The 18,025-nt window shown below is 32.2% G+C and overlaps 1 protein-coding gene across 1 annotated transcript in view; it reads left to right on the top strand.

Annotated features, from left to right (window-relative positions):
• LOC112912724 (low-density lipoprotein receptor-related protein 1B-like) overlaps positions 1-18,025 on the top strand; it is a 1,003,376-nt gene that overhangs the window by 850,510 nt on the left and 134,841 nt on the right. Inside the window, exons 40-41 of the mRNA XM_072745081.1 lie at positions 2,915-3,104; positions 6,008-6,212. Of these exons, the coding sequence (XP_072601182.1) occupies positions 2,915-3,104; positions 6,008-6,212 (395 nt within the window). The remainder of the gene's footprint in view (positions 1-2,914; positions 3,105-6,007; positions 6,213-18,025) is intronic.

Below are 18,025 nucleotides of genomic sequence, written 5' to 3'. Positions count from 1 at the left end.
AACTGGCTTCCTCTTCTTACTTCTACAAAAACGTATCGGGACCTCATTCATGCTTAGCCAAACCTAATTCCCAGCTCAAAGAAGGATGGAGGGAAGGGACCTCTTTCACTTTTTTTTTAATAAATGCATGGAATAGGAAGGTAATATTTTTACTTGGTTGTGCATCACACTTTCAATATAATTATTTTGCTGAGGCAATAAGTATGGAGTTGCAAAAATAACACTGATATATATCAGAAAGATAATGCCCAATAAGTGATATATATATATATATCAGTGTTTTTATATGTATATATAACATATATATAACATATAACATATGATATATATATCAGATAAATATATCATATATATATATATATATATATATATTTTTTTTTTTTTAAATGCCCATTCTCAGTCCATGAGTTCCAAAAGATGTTTAATTCTGTTTAATATTTGAGGGCTAGTTTACTGGATAGATAGGCATTTTACTTTAATTTTCAAACTACATAATTATCTGCCAAGACAAGTAACTCAAAGTTTTTATTCTACCTTAATGTTCAAATATACACACATATACATACACACACAAACACACAGGAACCCACATTGTGTGAAATAATCATAAAAATGACATGAATGTCTTATCTCAACTAAGATATTTTTCATGATTTTTAATTTTATAGATGTCTTTAATTGGCTCTATTAATGACAAATAAAATTTTTATAGAGAGATATCTTTTTGAGAAAAAAATGCATTACCGCAATACTTTGTAATGTAACATCAGATTATGATTAAGTGTACTGTCAGTAACTTTATATTACAAAAATAAAGTAAGAGATTGTACCTGGACAATGAAGTGTATTATGTATTCTAGTAAACCTGGACCTATATCATCTATGGAAAAAGACAGCTTCATCTCAATGGTGATACCAAGTGTTTTGTTCCTGGTGTGCCAGGGGAAAGGTGGCTATAAAGAAGATCTGTCAAAGCCAAGGGAGGGGGAAGATACAGAATGAGAGTGGATGAATCTATGTAGATTTTTCCAGAGCTATGCCATTTCTCATTCTGTTTGTGAATGGTGAAGGAGCATAATGCTGCTTACTATAATAGAGTTAGCTTCATTTCTGACATGGTTTGAAAGTGTAAAAAATACAGCAGAATGGATAATTTTTTAATTAATAATTAAAACATCTTTAACCATTATCAACCTCCCACTTCCTTACCTCAAGTAAGAACACCATGATTCATGTAAAAGGAGTTGAACAGATTTTATTGTGATTGTATTTCATAATTTTCCTCATCATCTCTGGCCTAAGTTTCCCTACCCACATTAATTTCTTACATATTGTTTTGTTGAATGTTTGAGAGGAGGCCACTCAGAGTAAATTACCGGTTGTCCAATTCACCTAGAGTCAGACAAGTTGAAACTAATGAGTCATTTGTTTGATTCCATCTTTGTATAGTTGAGAATAGGTGATAGGGGCTATAAACCCATCCCTAAATGGTAGTGCTAAAGAATACAGGATTTTGGAAGCAGATGAACCTGTGTTAATAATCTTTAACTCTATCAGTCCTGTGACCATGGGGTTCAGTTGTCTTCTTAGGAAAAAAAGAACAATAAAACAAACTTCATAGAGTAGCTTTACAAATATATCGATGGATGCAAAATAGCACAATTCCTAGCAGAAAGACAGTGCTCAATAAATGGTAGCTAATAATTTTATTGTTAGTGAATTTTTCTCTGTTCTGTGTAGAAGAAAATAATGACAAAACTTACATAAATGAAATCCAGTTAAAAGACTTTAATATTGTTTTGCAATACTCCCACTAAATCCTATTGATTGACCATGAAACTAAATATTTACCCATCTTAAACCTGAAAATAACCCTTTTTATCTACCTAATTTTAGAATAGCTGAATAATTCCTTTCAGGGATTCTTTGAGAGGAAAAACAGTACAAAAGCTCTGCCTCTTATCATGCTAATTTCTTAGCATGACTGCCAAAGCTATATATATATATATATATATACTCTTCCTGAAATTAAACATCCTAAGAGTAATAACTCTGAGGAAAATAGACAACACAAAGGAAAATTGTAATAATTTGGTTATACTAAAAAAAGGTACTCAAACCACCTCTGGAAAAAAAAAAGAGCTATCTTGTGTTATCCTAGTAATTAGGAATACAGTTCTAAGAAATAATTACTCTTGTTTTTCACATTGTCACTTTTATGTACTGGAATCTGTGTACTACCATTTATCTTCTCTGACAACACTTAAAGCATACATTAGCTGGTATTTAATTTCATTTTCTTTTATTTTTATATCACATTAGTTGAATAGAATCAAAGAACTTGCTACAATAACTTATTAAACATTCTCTACCATTGTTTGATAGTTGGAAGTGTGGTGTTAAATTTGGCTTTTCAATACTGTTGTAGTTTTTGATGTGTTTATTTTTCCTTGATGTCTTCAGATATAGTATCAAAATAAAATTCATTAGGATTATGTAACATGATTTTCAAAAGCATCTCTAAATTATTGCACACTTTTGGAAAGTTAATGATTAAGATATGAAAAAAAGAGACACCATTTTCTTACATAAAAATCAATTGCTTATTTGAGATTTTTTTCTTGAGGGAGAGTGAGAAGTTTCAGGTTTTAATGACATGATTTTGCAAGAACTGCTCTTGAGACAACTATACCAGTTCATAGCTCAGTTTTTCTGTCTGTAATCAGCTATCAATTGCAGGCACCAAAATTATGTCTTTATTCTGGAGAGTTTTTGAATAAATGATTGCTAAAATAACATGTAAATATATGAATATTTATATATTCATTTATTCATTCTTGACAGAAAAGGCATTTAAGGTACTATATCTTTTGTAGATAAAAGTGTAAATGTATTATTTTCCTTCCCCCAACAGATGTGGGTTCTGTTGAAGGACTTGCCTATCACAGAGCTTGGGATACACTATACTGGACCAGCTCCACTACCTCATCCATCACCAGACACACAGTGGACCAGACTCGGCCAGGAGCATTTGACAGAGAAGCTGTCATTGCCATGTCAGAGGATGACCACCCGCATGTGCTTGCCCTGGATGAATGCCAAAAGTAAGAAACAGTGAATTGTTATTTCTTCATATGTCAAAGATTACCAAAATTATGTTAATTTTAAAATGAATTAACTTTTAAAATACAAGTTTTCTTTGAAGTTCTCCTTTCCCAATTCATGAAGCTAATTCTTTAATATGAGCATCGTTAATGTGAATAGTTAGAATTCAGACTTATGAAATGCTAGGTATCAACTCCGTGAGAATTGCAGCAAAAGCAAATGTAAATGATGAAAGGGAAAATAGAAACAATACTGTGTTGGAAAAGGTATTTGAAGAAGACATTAATGCATAGCTGATTGAAATGATAAATCTTAAAAAAACTATTAACATGTATTGAAAACTAAAAGATATTTCTATAATCTAATTAAATAATTTTGACGAGTCTGTCCAATCAAAATACAGAGAAAATACAGAGAAAACAACAATAAATCTTTGTGTGCAGCTTTATTATCAAAAGACTTGACAATCGTCTAAGTTCTTCACATGTGTTTGATGATATATTGTGCAGGCATTTATAATAATACTTACCAAGATTTCATGACAAGAAGAAATGCTCAGGCCATGATATAAGAGAACAAAAACCAAAACAAATTAGAAGAAATTCATGTATGAAGTGGATGCCGTAAGGAAGCAATTGTATGAAAAAAAGAAGAACAAAGTTGTGTTATATAGAACAAGGACATTTATGAAGTTCTACTTCCATATAGTAGGAAATTTGTTAACTACTGGAAAGTCCTTTTGCTCTTAAATTAATCAAATAACAGTCAGGTAACTCTGGCTTTCAGTAAGTAGAAATTGAAGAGCTCTTTTTAGATGTGGTAAAGAAAAAATGAAGAATAAACAAAAACAATTACTGATAAACACTGACCCTGACCACTTGAAAGGATGATTGCATAAATTCATCAGTGTGTGAATAACTACATCTGGATACTCTTACAGAGCTACAAATGAGATTAGATTTAATTCAATTAAATACCTTCATATTATAAATGAAGACTCTGAAGGTTGAGAGAAAGTTCCTCACACAGTTCTGGTGACTTAGTTCAGATGCACACAGGTCTTCAGATGCCAAGGCAGAGCTGGTTTGGCTCACACCACTGATGTATCACAATACAGCTTCTTGTTAAATCAACTGCACTGATCTCGATGGTTCACCAGGAGAATCTTAGGACAATAATAAATATTCTGCAGCTAATCAAAGGAATTTCTAAGACAATTTTGAAATAAACATAAGGGCAATCACTGATAATTTATATTATATATGCTTGGTTTAACTGGTTTATCCTATAATATTACTACATAAGCTAACATTACACTTCCATCTTGCATATAGTGAACTGTAAATTGGAATTAAACATACCAAAATGTTTTCTTTTAAAAGTCACAGTATGTGGATAAAGCTACTGTGTAACTTAAGAAAGTGAAATGCCATTTGTTTTTGCAAATTTACCTAGTCATTGGACAAAATATTTTTGACACAGGTTCATTTTGAATGCTTTTATATTCCGCAGGATAGATGGAAAGGCTATGAAACATTTTAATAAAGAGCATAGTTGACCCAGCTTTTCTCAGTTGGTAGAGGTTATATTTTAAATTAATAAGTAGAAAGATTTTGTTGTGACTTAAGCATTGTTTAGTAATTGGTGTTTGCATAATACTCAAAAACCCGTATTGAAAACTTTATTCAGTTGTAATTCTATATGACCTTTAAATGATCATACATAGGAATGATATATGCAATCTTGCTGTGCATATGAAATATTATTTCAAATACTTTTTCTTTGTCAAAATATATTTAGCATATTTTTTTCAAATAAGTAAAACAGCTTTCCTGATAGCCTCTCTGTCCCTTCCTCTTTCCTTCCTTCCTTCCTTCCTTCCTTCCTTCCTTCCTTCCTTCCTTCCCTCCTTCCTTCCTTCCTTCCTTCCTTCCTTCCTTCCTTCCTTCCTTCCTTCCTTCTTTCCTTCCTTCCTTCCTTCCTTCCTTCCTTCCTTCCTTCCTTCCTTCCTTCCTTCCCTTTTTTGCCATTCTGAGCAATAACTAGTCTTCAAATAAACTCTTAGGGACAGTCCTATAGGTAAAAGAAGAGAAAGAAGAAAAAAAAAAAAGAAGAAGAAGAAGAAGAGAAAGAAGAGCTGCTTCCATAAATATAGGGACTAGAAACTGAAACTCAACAGACTCTCTAGTCTTCAAGTGACTTGTAATGGCTTCCTCAAATTAGGTTGATAGAACACTGATTTAAAACATTCTATAAACTCTGTAAGTAATAGATAATACTTTTAGGGAGGTGAGAGTAATATCTGGAATTCCAAAAGCAACATTGTCATTTTTAAAAAATTACACTGACAGAGAAGAGAAAAAAAGAAATTAAAGAAATATAAAGTTTATTAATTCTATTTCTCTAAAACATATATAAAAGAGAATGCAGAATTTAAAAAGCAAACCAGTAAGGAGAAGGATATTTTTTATATTTACCAATTAGAAAAGAAATACAGTTAGGTTAAGAACGATGTCTAAACAATTATAATCAATCTGCTAAAACATGACATTAATAAGTTAGAATATATTTGCAATTCACAGAAAATTTAAGATAACTGTTTTCCCATAATTAAAATAAATTGTCATTATATATCAAACTGACTCAACTTAATTATTTGAGGGAATGTACAAGATAATTATTTTTCAGAAATAGTTTTCAGGTTTTATTTAAGAACCTCAGAAAAATATACATGTATATATGATATATGCATCTCCACTTAATAGCTAGACTTACTTAAGGGTTTTAGAATATGAGACAAACAATTTTGCTTCCTTTTAAACAGCTTAACCTCACCACATTTCTACTGTTTCTATTGTTTATTAAAATTTTAATTTATTATCACAATTTTCATTTCAATTAGTTTAATGTTTTGGACCAACTGGAATGAACAGCATCCAAGTATCATGAGATCTACCCTGACTGGGAAAAATGCTCAAGTGGTGGTCAGTACAGACATACTCACTCCAAATGGTCTCACCATTGACCACCGTGCAGAGAAGCTGTATTTCTCAGATGGCAGCCTAGGAAAAATTGAAAGGTGTGAATATGATGGATCTCAGAGACATGTAAGTTAACAGATTTTCTTTCTTCTAGATTTAAACAATAATACATTTGAAAAAAATATGCTTTGTACTTCCCTGAAATATGTGTATCAAGAGATTTCTCAATTTGTAAATGTTTGAACCAATCCAATTGAATATAAACTGAAAAAGAAAAGTGGATGATATTTTGAAAAAATTACTCCTTTGTTCCCATTGAGACTGTCTAACTCTTACAAACTTTATTCTGGAGAGATAATAACCAAGTTTTTCTTAATTATTAATTGAACTGGAATTGTCAGAGTGATTTGCATAAGCCTTGTTAGTTATATATTTTTAAATGTGAAATCAAATTGATTTGCTTCCCTGGGATAAAAGAACATTGGAAAAGAAGAAAATAATCCTCTGTCTATGCTTGGGTCCTCAAAACAACCTAAAAGCTTTGAAGTAAAAAAAATGGGAATTCTGTGAGGGTCATATGTATTCTCTTTTCTCTGGGTTCCAAATAAAATGTTAATGGAACAGTTTAATGCTGCCTCTGTAGAACCTTTATGGCAGGTATTTGGGGTCTGTAGAATAGTACATTTATTCTATGAGAACAGCAATTCTTAGCAACTGGGAAAGCTCAGAGCTCAGGCAATTAATATATGGGTGGTAACACAAACTGGAGAAATCTTGACCCTTGTATCCCCAGCCCAGCGCGTGCCTAAAGGGCAAAATGATCCTGTGTCTCTTTGTTCCTTCACTGAATTTCCTGAAGTACCACATAGTAAATATTTGAAGCTTTATGGGCCATATTGTTTCTATCACAACTGCAACACTAAAAGCAGACATAGGGAATATGTAAATGAATGGGTATGATGGTATTTCAGTAAAACTTGATTTACGGATAAAGGCAATCAACTAGCAGGGCATAGTTTGTTAATGCCTTATCTACACCATCAAGCATACTGTTTAATTCAATTGAATATATCCCTATAAATATATTTATACATATAGATATATACCTGTATACGATATAAATTTATATATATTATAGATATAATTATCCCTGGGAAACTAATTGTATATATACATATATGTTTGTATGTGTGTATATATGTGTGTATATAGATATGGACATTTGTGTGTGTGTGAGAGAGAGACATAGAGAGATAGTGAGAGAGTTTCTTGATGAGTGAAGAAATGCATTGATTTACATTCTAGTACAGGTCACTCATCTTATTGTGGAGTGACAACTTTAGGTAGTACTGATTATAGGACAGTTGAGTGCTTAAGGCACATAGGAATAATAATTAACTATGACCTGATGAATACAGTTTGTGTTAAAGGCAATAACTGTGATCAAATTCTTGGTCTATCTTTTCCAATTCAAAGCCATGTGAGGTAATAACCAAAATATATAAAGAACTCATACAACTCAATAGAACAAATCAATATGATTCTAAAAGGCAGATGGATGGAATAGACATTTTCCCAAAAAGGATATACAGATGGCCAACAGACACATGAAAAGATGCTCAACGTTATTCATTGGTGAAATGCAAATCAAAACCACAAGGAGATATCACCTCGTACCAGTTAAAATGGCTATTATCAAAAGGACAAGAAATAAGTGTTGGCAAGGATGAAAGAAAAGGGAACACTTTTGTACTCTGATGGTGAAAATATAAATCGGTACAGTCACTATGGAAAACAGAATGGAGGTTCCTCAAAAAATAAAAAACAAAAATACCATATAATGCAGCCATTCCACTTCTGAGTATTTAAACCAAGAAAACAGAAATATAAATTTAAAAAGATATATCCACTCCTATGTTAATTGCAGCATTATATACAACAGGCAAGATGTAGAAGCAACACAAGTGTCCATCAATAGCTAAATGAATAAAGAAAATATGATATATTTATTCAATGCAATATTATTCAACCATAAAAAAAAGAATGCTATTTTGCCATTTGAGACAGTGTGGATGGACCTTGAGGGCATTCTAAGTAAAATAACTCAGAAAAAGACAAATACCTTATGACCTCCCTTATATGTAGAATCATAGAAAACAAGTAAACAATCTCATAGATACAGAGAACAGATTGATGGTTGCAAAAGGTGGTGTGAGTGGGAGAAATTGATACTTTTTTTTTGTTAAATAAATTAAATAATTTCTTTTTTTTTTTTTTTTTTTTTTTTTTTAAATTTTTTTTTTTTATTTATTTATGATAGTCACACAGAGAGAGAGAGAGAGAGAGAGGCAGAGACACAGGCAGAGGGAGAAGCAGGCTCCATGCGCCGGGAGCCCGACGTGGGATTCGATCCCGGGTCTCCAGGATCGCGCCCTGGGCCAAAGGCAGGCGCCAAACCGCTGCGCCACCCAGGGATCCCAAATTAAATAATTTCTTAACAAAATAAAATAATAGCTATTGGATGAAAATTAGCCATCATCAGTTAAAAATAATAAAAATAGAGGCCATGTAACCTTTAGTAAAACATTTAATCTTCATAAATTATAGTTTTCCAATATACAGATTATCTACCTAATTTTCAGGGTTATTATGAGGATCCAGTACAAAAGTATATGCCCAGGATATAGCAAAGAAACTCTAAATGAAACTACTGGATAATACTTGTAAAAAATCAGTCAGGAAAATTATTGTCCTGGATGTGGTACTATTTTCTACTGGATCCTGGTACGAAAAAAATGCTTCCACAGTGCCTTATAGCACTGCTTTATTCACTTCAGTTACTTTTCTATATACCTACTTTGTTTTCACCTCCACAGTATATTCTAATGTATGGTAATTTAAGTGGTTCAGTCATCAGATCTCTAATTTAACTTAAAAGATTTCTTTTGACATTTCAAAAACTATATACCTAGTTAAGATTTCAACTTTCCATTTTGCATCCTTGTCTAAACCGGGATACTTTCTGGCTGGCTACAGTGAACAATATGATAATGTATATTTTTGCTAATAAAATAAGCGATGCATTTTTAAAATCCTCTAATGCTTTTACAAAATTTGACCTAGAGACTGTTTATTAATTAAAATACACTATCGTTCATTTTCACTTTTTAAGGCTTCTGAGAGTTATATCAACCTATTAACCACCGTACTAGCTAACAGGTCAGTGAATGCTAACAGTGCTCTAGATACTGTGCTGAGCTTTTCATATTTCATTTTATTTTCATAGTATTCCTATGTGGTAGGCATTATTATAATTATTCCCACTTAACTGATGAAGAAAATAAGTCACAGAGAAGCTTAGTAGCTGTTCAATAACACCTAAGTCACATACATGGCAGAGAAGGCTCTGTGGTATTATTCAATCAAGAGCCAGTGCTTTCAACCATCATGCTATACTTGGGAGCATTTTTAGTTAGAAAAATGGATGTGGCTAGATGTATAAGTATGGCCACCTCTGCATGCCTTGCAGCTAGTAATAAATTTATTTTTCCTGTTTCTTCCTATTTCTTTAATGTTACATATCCTTTGCACAGGTGAATATTTTATTACTGAATATGAAAATAGGCCTAGTAAAATCTAAGGTACTACTGATTTACTTAATAAAACAAGTAGATTTGCCCCTTTTCAAAATCGAATCCATAGCTTTTCAGTTCACATCACTCATTTTGATACACATTAAAAAAAAAGTTAGTGAAACTGATGGAGAAGGAAAGCATCTAAATCTAAGTGACACATTGTCCCATTTAAAACTGTACTCTAAAAACTACCTAGAATTTGTGTGTTCTTTTTAAATATACTGCTTGTAATTTCTCTCTATTATGACAAAACAAGCTAATCCCTTGGAAGTAAAGTCATGAAAGCTGTTTCAACAGGGGAAGGTCAACATGCTACCCCACCATCATGCAAGGACATTTATCACAGTTTTTTTTTTTTTTGTCTAAAACTGCTGAATAAATATTTTGAAGGTTTAGACATAATGCAACACCTCTTCATGGTGCATATTTTGTAAGGATTTTATATTTGCTCTCAGTATCCCCTTCACTTTCAAATTTTAACATTCCCATTGTGCAGGTGCATCTAAAATTGTGCAACTTTAAGTAGAATCGAATGTTTGCTTATTATTCAGATTTGAAACTGATATTATTATATTTAGGTACAAACATTTAAAAATTAAGTTTCCAAATAAATGATAGAATACAAAATTGGAAGTTTAGTTAACCCATTAAAATTATACTTTTAATGGCATTTTGAATTTAAGCCTTACTTTTGGTATTAACTGGTTAGGTGAACATTACCAAGTTTTGTAAAGTCCCTCTGTCCCACTCATCTGGCTCTTAATAAATATGCATCTGGCTAGTTGGGTTATAGAAACAATAGGAATATATAATACAACAAGGATTTCAAGGTTATGTAATCTCTAGTAGCTTTTGTTTCATTCTGTCTTTAAAAAAATGGAATTCTGTAGAGTCCATTCTAACCAATAAGGATCTTTTTATTTAATAAAAGCTCATGGAGTTCCACAGAAATTGTTCTGTATTACCTAAAGACCTCGGATAGAGAAAATGTGTTAATCTTTGACTATAAATACAACCAAATCTTGACAAAAAACTGTTTTCATTTGTGTCTTTTGTATTTTTCAATTGTAGTTGACATAAAATATTACAGTAATTTCAGGTGTACAACATTGCAATTCAATATTTATAGACATAACAAAATGATCAATTAGTCTAGCTACCATCTGTCACCATGTAAAATTATTACATTATTGACGGTATTCCTTATGCTTGCTTTTAATCCCTGTGACTTATTTTTTTTTTTTTAGCTGGAAGTTTGTACCTCCTAATCCCCTTCATCTGTTTTGCCCATCCCCCCAACTCCCTTACCTTTGGCAACTACCAGTTTTCTCCTGTGTCTATAAGTCTGTTTTTGTTTTGTCAGTTTGTTTTATGTTTTTGATTCCACATATAAATGAGATTATACAGTACATAACTTTCTCTGACTTATTTCATGTAGCATAATACCCTCTAAGTCCATCCATGTTTTCACAAAAGGCAAGAGTTCATTGTTTTTTACGGCTGAATTAATATTGCGATATATATATATTTTTTATGTTCTTTACCCATTTATCTATTGATGGGCACTTAGGTTGCTTGTATATCTTGGCTATTGTAAATAATGCTTCAATGAATGTATGGGTGTGTTTATCTTTTCCAATTAGAGTTTTTGTTTTTTGGATAAATACCCAGAAGTGACATTACTGAATTATATGGTATTACTATTTTTAATTTTCTGAGGAACCTCTGTACTGTTTTCCATAGTGACTGTACGAGTTTATATTCTTACCATCAACACTTGACCATTCCCATTTCTCCACATCCTTGCCAACACTTGTTATTTCTTGGTTGTTTTGTTTTGTTTTGATACTAGTCATTCTGTCAGGTATAAGCTACTGTGTCATTGTGGTTTTGATTTGTAGCTCCCTGATGTTTAGTGATATTGAGCATCTTTCCACGGATGTGTTGGCCTTCTGTATGTTCTTCAGAAAAATGCCTATTCAATTCCTCTTCTAATTTTTAATTGAGTTGAATATTTTGTTGAGAATCTTTGCATGTATGTTTATGAAGGATATTTGCCTATATATATATGTATATATAAATATATATGTGCATATATATAAATATATAAATATATGTGTATATATATAAATATATATGTGTGTGTGTGTGTATATATATATATATATATTTTTTTTTTTTTTTTGCAGTGCCTTTGACTGGTTTTTGTGTCAGGGTAATTTTGGCCTTGTAGAATAAATTTGGAAGCATCCCTTTTCTTTAGCTTTTTGGAATAATTTGAGAAGAATGGATATTATTTATTCTTCGTATGCTTAAGTAAAATTGTTTTTTTGGGAGTTTTGTGACTACTGACTCAATGTCATTGCTAGTAACCGTACTGTTCACATTTTTATTTTTTCTGATTCAGTCTTGGAAGATTGTATATTTATAGGAATTTATCATTTTCTTCTAGGTTGTGCAATTTGTTTGCATACAATAGTTCCTAGTAGTCTCTTAGAATCTTTTGTATTTCTATGTTGTCAGTTGTAACTTACTCTTTGATTTCAGATTTTATGTATTTGTATCCTCTTGTTTTTTCTTGATGAATTTGGATAAAATTTATCAATTTTGTTTATCCTTTTAAAGAACTTTATTTTATTTTTATTGATATTTTCTATGTTTTGGTCTTTATTTCATTTATTTTTACTCTGTTCTTTTTCTTCCTATTATTTATTTATTTATTTATTTATTTATTTATTATTTATCTTCCTATTATTATTATTTTTTTTTTACTTTTGATTATTCCCTTCCTTTTACTAACTTCGGGCTATGTTTGTTCTTTCTTTTCTGGTTCCTATAGTGTGAGGTTAGATTGTTTATTTGAGATTTTTCTTTTTTTATAAGTAGGATTATATCACTAAACTTCCTTCTTAGAACTTCTTTTGCTGGATTCCATAGATTTTAGAATATTTTGTGTCTATTTTCATTTGTCCCCATGTATTATTTCCCCTTTGATTTTTTTTTCATTGACTCTCTTGTTGTTTAGTAGCATATGTTGTTTAATCTCTACATTTTTGTGATTTTTTTTTTCCAGTTTACTTCTTGTAACTGATTCCTAGTTTCATCTTGTTGTGGTAGGGAAAAATACTTCTTCTTACACTTATTGAAACTTGTTTTGTGGCCTAATGATCTATCCTAGAGAGTGTTTCCCATGCACTTGAAAACAATATATAGACCAGTTTTTAGATGGAATGTTCTATATATATCTATTAAGTCCATCTAATCTAAAATAATGTGTAATTTAAGGGCAATGTTTCCTTATTTATTTTCTGTCTAGATGATCTATTCATTGATGTATCTGGGGTATAAAGTCTCCTACTATGATTGTATTACTGTTAGTTTCTCCTTTAATGTCTGTTAGTATTTGCTCTATCTTTTTAGGTACTCTGATGTTGGGTGCATAGATATTTGCAATTAGTATATTCTCTTATTGTATTGATCTCTTTATTATTATGTCATGCCCTTGTCTCTAGTTATGTATGGTCTGTTTTAAAGTTTATTTTGTTTGATATAAGTATTACTACCTCAGATTACTTTTTGTTTCTATTTGCATGGAATATCTCTTTCTATCCCTTTATTTTCAGTCTGTATATCTATAGGTCTGAAGTGACTGTCTTGTAGACAACATAGACAGGAAACTTTTCTTTTGTAATTCATTCAGCTATGTCTTTTGATGGCAGCTATGCTCAAAATACCACCAATGCTACCCATTCTATTTATTTTGATTGGAGCATTTAGTACATTTATATTTAAAGTAATTACTGATAGCTATTTATAGTGCCATTTTGTTAAAATTTTTCAGGCTGTTTTTTGTAGTTCTTTTCTGATTTTTTCTTCTTCTCTTGTTCTCTTCCATTATGATTGATGGCTTTATGTAGTGTCATGTTTGGATTACTTTCTCTTTATTTTTTATGCAATTATATAGTTTCTTCACTTCTGGTTACAGTGGAGTTCTTATATATTGAACTAGATCATTCTTTTAGTTTATGGTCACCTAAGTTCATATATCCTATAAGAGCACTAAAACTTTACTAATAAACCATGTTTTATACTTTTGAGATCATACTTTATATTTTTAAATTTTGTATATTTTTTAATTGTTGATATGATTGATTTTATTCCTTTTGCCATTTATCCTTCATATTAGCTTTATAAGTGCTTAATCTACTACCTTTACTTTTACTAAGAGATTTTTTTTCTTTTATAATTCTCTTACTTCTAATTATGGCCATTTCTTTTCTATTTGAAGTAATCTCTTTGACTTTTTAAAAATATTTTATTTATTTATTCATGAGAGACACAGAGAGAGAAAGGCGGAGACAGGCAGAGGGAGAGGTAGACTCCATGCAGGGAGCCTGATGTGGGACTTGATCCTGGGACTCCAGGATCATGCACTGGGCTGAAGGTAGATGCTAAACCACTGAGCAACCCAGGCATCCCCTCTCTTTGACATTTTTTATAAGGCCAACCTGGTTGTGACCAATTTCTTTAATTTTGTCTGAGAAACTCTTCATCTCTCCTTCAATTCTGACATAAAATCTTTCCAGTAGAGTATTTTAGGTTGTAATATTTTTCTTTCATCACTTTGAATATATTGGGCCACTGTCTTCTAGCATGTAAATTTTCTGCTGTAAAATTAGCTGATAGTCTTATGAGAGGTCCTTTGTATGTAACTAGCTGCTTTTGTGTTCCTGCTTTTAAGATTCTCTATTTTAAACCATTGACATTTTAATAATAGTATGTCTTAGTGTAGACCTCTTTGGGCTCATTTTGTTGGGATCTCTCTTAGATTCCTGAACCTAATAGTGTATTTCCTTCCTCACATTAGGGAAGTTTAGCTATTATTTTTTTCATATAAGTTTTCTGCCACTTTCTCTTTTCTTCTCCTAAGACCTCTATAATGCACTTAATGTTGTTACAGAGATCCCTTAAACTATCCTCATGTTTTAATTTTTTTTTTTATTTTTGCTGTTCAGACTGGATGATTTCACTTACCCTGTTTTCCAGAATGCTGATCTGTTTTTCTACATCATCTAATCTGCTGATGATTTCTTCTAGACAATTTTTTTAATTCAGCAATTCTATTCTTCAGCTCTTATATCTAAAAACATATTATCAATCTCTCTGTTAAAGTTCTCATCATATTTATCCATTCTTCTTCTATGTTCTGTGAGTATCTTTATTACTTTGAACTTTTTATCAGATAGATTGCTTACTGCGTTTTTTAGTTTTTGGTTTTTTGTTTTGTTTTGTTTTATCTTATTTCTTCTTTTTCTTTAATTTGGAACATGTTTCTCTCTCTCTTCATTTTTGCCTGACTCTCTGTCTTTTCTATATATTGGGTGGTTCAACTATATCTCTTAGGCTTAAAATTAGTGGTCTTATGTAGAAGGTTTCCAGGAATGAGACTGCTATGGGCATACTTTTGGGTGGGTTTGTCTTCTGCTCCCCACACCTTGGGGTGAGAGCCATTTGGAGGTGGAACCAGTCCACCTGCAGGATCTCCCAAGTGGGAGCTGCTTTGAAGGGGTGCTGGTCCTGGCCACTGCTAACTGCTGGATTCAGCAGTAGATGAATTGCATCATCTAGTTGTGTGGAGTGTGCTCAACCAACTGAGGCTGCTCACTAAATGTGATGGAGTGGGAGCTACTTTGGAGGTAGAGAAGGTACCTACTTGGCCATTTCTCTCTTTTTTTTTTTAAAGATTTTATTTATTCGTGAGACACACACACACACACACACACACACACACACACAGAGGCAGAGACACAGGCAGAGGGAGAAGCAGACTCCATGCAAGGAGCCCGATGCGGGACTGGATCCTGGGTCTCCAGGATCACACCCTGGGCTGTAGGCCGCGCTAAACCACTGCGCCACCGGCGCTGCCCCTACTCTCTTTCTGTTTTAATACAAATTAGGTGGAGCCAGATTTAGATGACTCAGAATTTTTCATTATTCATTGTAGTTTCCTAAAAATGATAATAATAAAGAACCTCAAAAAAAAAACCCTCAAAACTTCAGGTCAATGCAAAAATGCTTAACAGCTTCAAAATTGTCCCTTCCTCTATTTTCTCCCCAAAGCCATAAAAGCTCAAAAAAAGAGCACTTCCGCATAATCCCTCCTCAAAGACAGAATGATTGTTTTTCAAGATAATGATTTTCCAAGTCTGTGTCACAGATTCCATCCTTGAAGATGAATTGAACAATGTTTTCTTTTAATGTAATAAGTGAAAGAAGGCTGATCTTTATGAGTGGGTGGATTTTTCTTCCTCCTCCTTCTCCCCCTCCTCTTCTCTTTCTCCTTCTCCTTCTCCTCCTCCTCCTCCTTCTTCTTCTTTCTTCTTCTTCTTCTTCTTCTTCTTCTTCTTCTTTTCTTTCTTCTTCTTCTTCTTCTTTTCTTTCTTTCTTTCTTTCTTCTTCTTCTTCTTCTTCTTCTTTCTTCTTCTTCTTCTCCTTCTCCTTCTCTTTCTCCTCCTCCTCCTCCTTCTTCTTCTCCTCCTTCTCCTCCTTCTCCTCCTCCTCCTCCTCCTCCTCCTCCTCCTCCTTCTTCTTCTTCTTCTTCTTCTTCTTCTTCTTCTTCTTCTTCTTCTTCTTCTTCTTCCTCTTCTTCTTCCTTCTTGTAGAGACAGGAGTCTCTGCATCTTTGAATTCACAAAATTAAAGAACATTATTTGTGTTGATTTTAGCTGTTATTTGCTTTTATATCTAATAATGAATGCTGCCACCTCAACACCTCTGCCAGGTGATTGTTTGAACACACCTTGAACATTTTCCTTTTTATTTCACCTGGCATTCTAATGAGATAACTTATTTTAGTTTTAAGCATTTTTTTCTTTTTTGAGTCAAAATTTATCTATGGATTTTGTTTTTAGGTCTCAATAGGGTTCTGAAACAAATTTAAAATAAACAGCTTTTTTTTCTCTTTCTGACAGTGCTTCAAAAATTTAGTGAGAATTCTCATTTTCAAGATAGACATTACCAGTTTGACTGAATTAATTTACTTTGTACAATACTTTTCCATACAAAACATATGGTGCAAGTATCTGTGCAATTAAGGATGCAGTTAGGATCTGAGCTTTCTATAGGGTCACGTGGATTTAGGAATAGAGTTAACTTTTACCAAAAAAGGAGGGGGATTCTCTATGCTTTTATTTATTTTAGTAGGACATAGTCTAAGAAGTTTGCTTGGTTAGATGGCCCTCTGTGATGTCCTGACTATTATAGTTTGAAATGCAAAGAAAACATTGAAATAATACCTAAGACTCACTTTTCTTTACCTTCAGTCTTTATGTTCTATTATTTTATCACATTCATTGGATAAAGGTATATGTATAGGTACAAAATTACCTCAGTGTTTTGCCAATTATCAGAATTCTGTGGTTGCTATGCTGTAGTGTCTGTGGTCAATGCCATAGAATTACCACTCGATTCTATATTATCCACTGTGCCTTATGTTTTAATAACTATTTTGTAAAGAGAATATGAATTATTTGTCCCCATATGACATTTTTTAAATTGACTTAAATTTCTGGATACCTATTATACTTTTAATTGCCTATTTTCTTGGTTAATTACCAGTTTTTATAATCTATTACTAAGAGGGCCATAGAACTATGAGACTGACAGTATAAGTGAGGAGCTAGGTCATCTCCTATTATCTTTAGGAAAGGTTAAAGATGCAATCTGGCTTAAGTTTAAAGATTTAATACAGAATATTTCCCTTGGAAGAAAAAAAATGATACTCATTCTGAAAAAAAAAAAGATTCTAGGGTTATATAGGATAATGCTATAGAAGTCTTAGAAAACTCTAAAAATGCTTCTGTTACTGGCCTGTTACATGATACAATTTTCTGTTACATGATAATTGTTAAAAAGGCAGAACAATTTTTCTGATATCCTATCCTCTTAGGACTTCTGCTTTTCCCACTTTTATCTTTTTAACTAACTTATATGAAAAAAAGTGTGATCAGTATCAATTCTTAATTTGAAATGTGCCTGTGCAGTTGAATTGAAACGTAGAAATTAAAGGATACCTTTTAGAGCAGATTTCTTCTTAGATTCTCACAGAAGCTAAGTGCTCCTTATCTGTGTAAGCTAGTTGAGTTCATTCTAATTTTCTGTTGATGGGTCTGTGTCAGGTCCTTGTGTGTGTGTGTGTGTGTGTGTGTGTGTGTGTGTTTCCTATTCATTCCTCCTTCTATTTTGTTCCCCTTGGTAACCATACTAATGTAATTGATATATTTCCTTTGAATTTGTATATATTTT

The sequence above is a fragment of the Vulpes vulpes genome, unplaced genomic scaffold (assembly GCF_048418805.1).
Source record: "Vulpes vulpes isolate BD-2025 unplaced genomic scaffold, VulVul3 Bu000000626, whole genome shotgun sequence".
NCBI lineage: Eukaryota > Metazoa > Chordata > Mammalia > Carnivora > Canidae > Vulpes > Vulpes vulpes.
The sequence above is the reverse complement of the archived record's forward strand: the minus strand, read 5'-3'. Positions and strand labels throughout refer to the sequence as shown.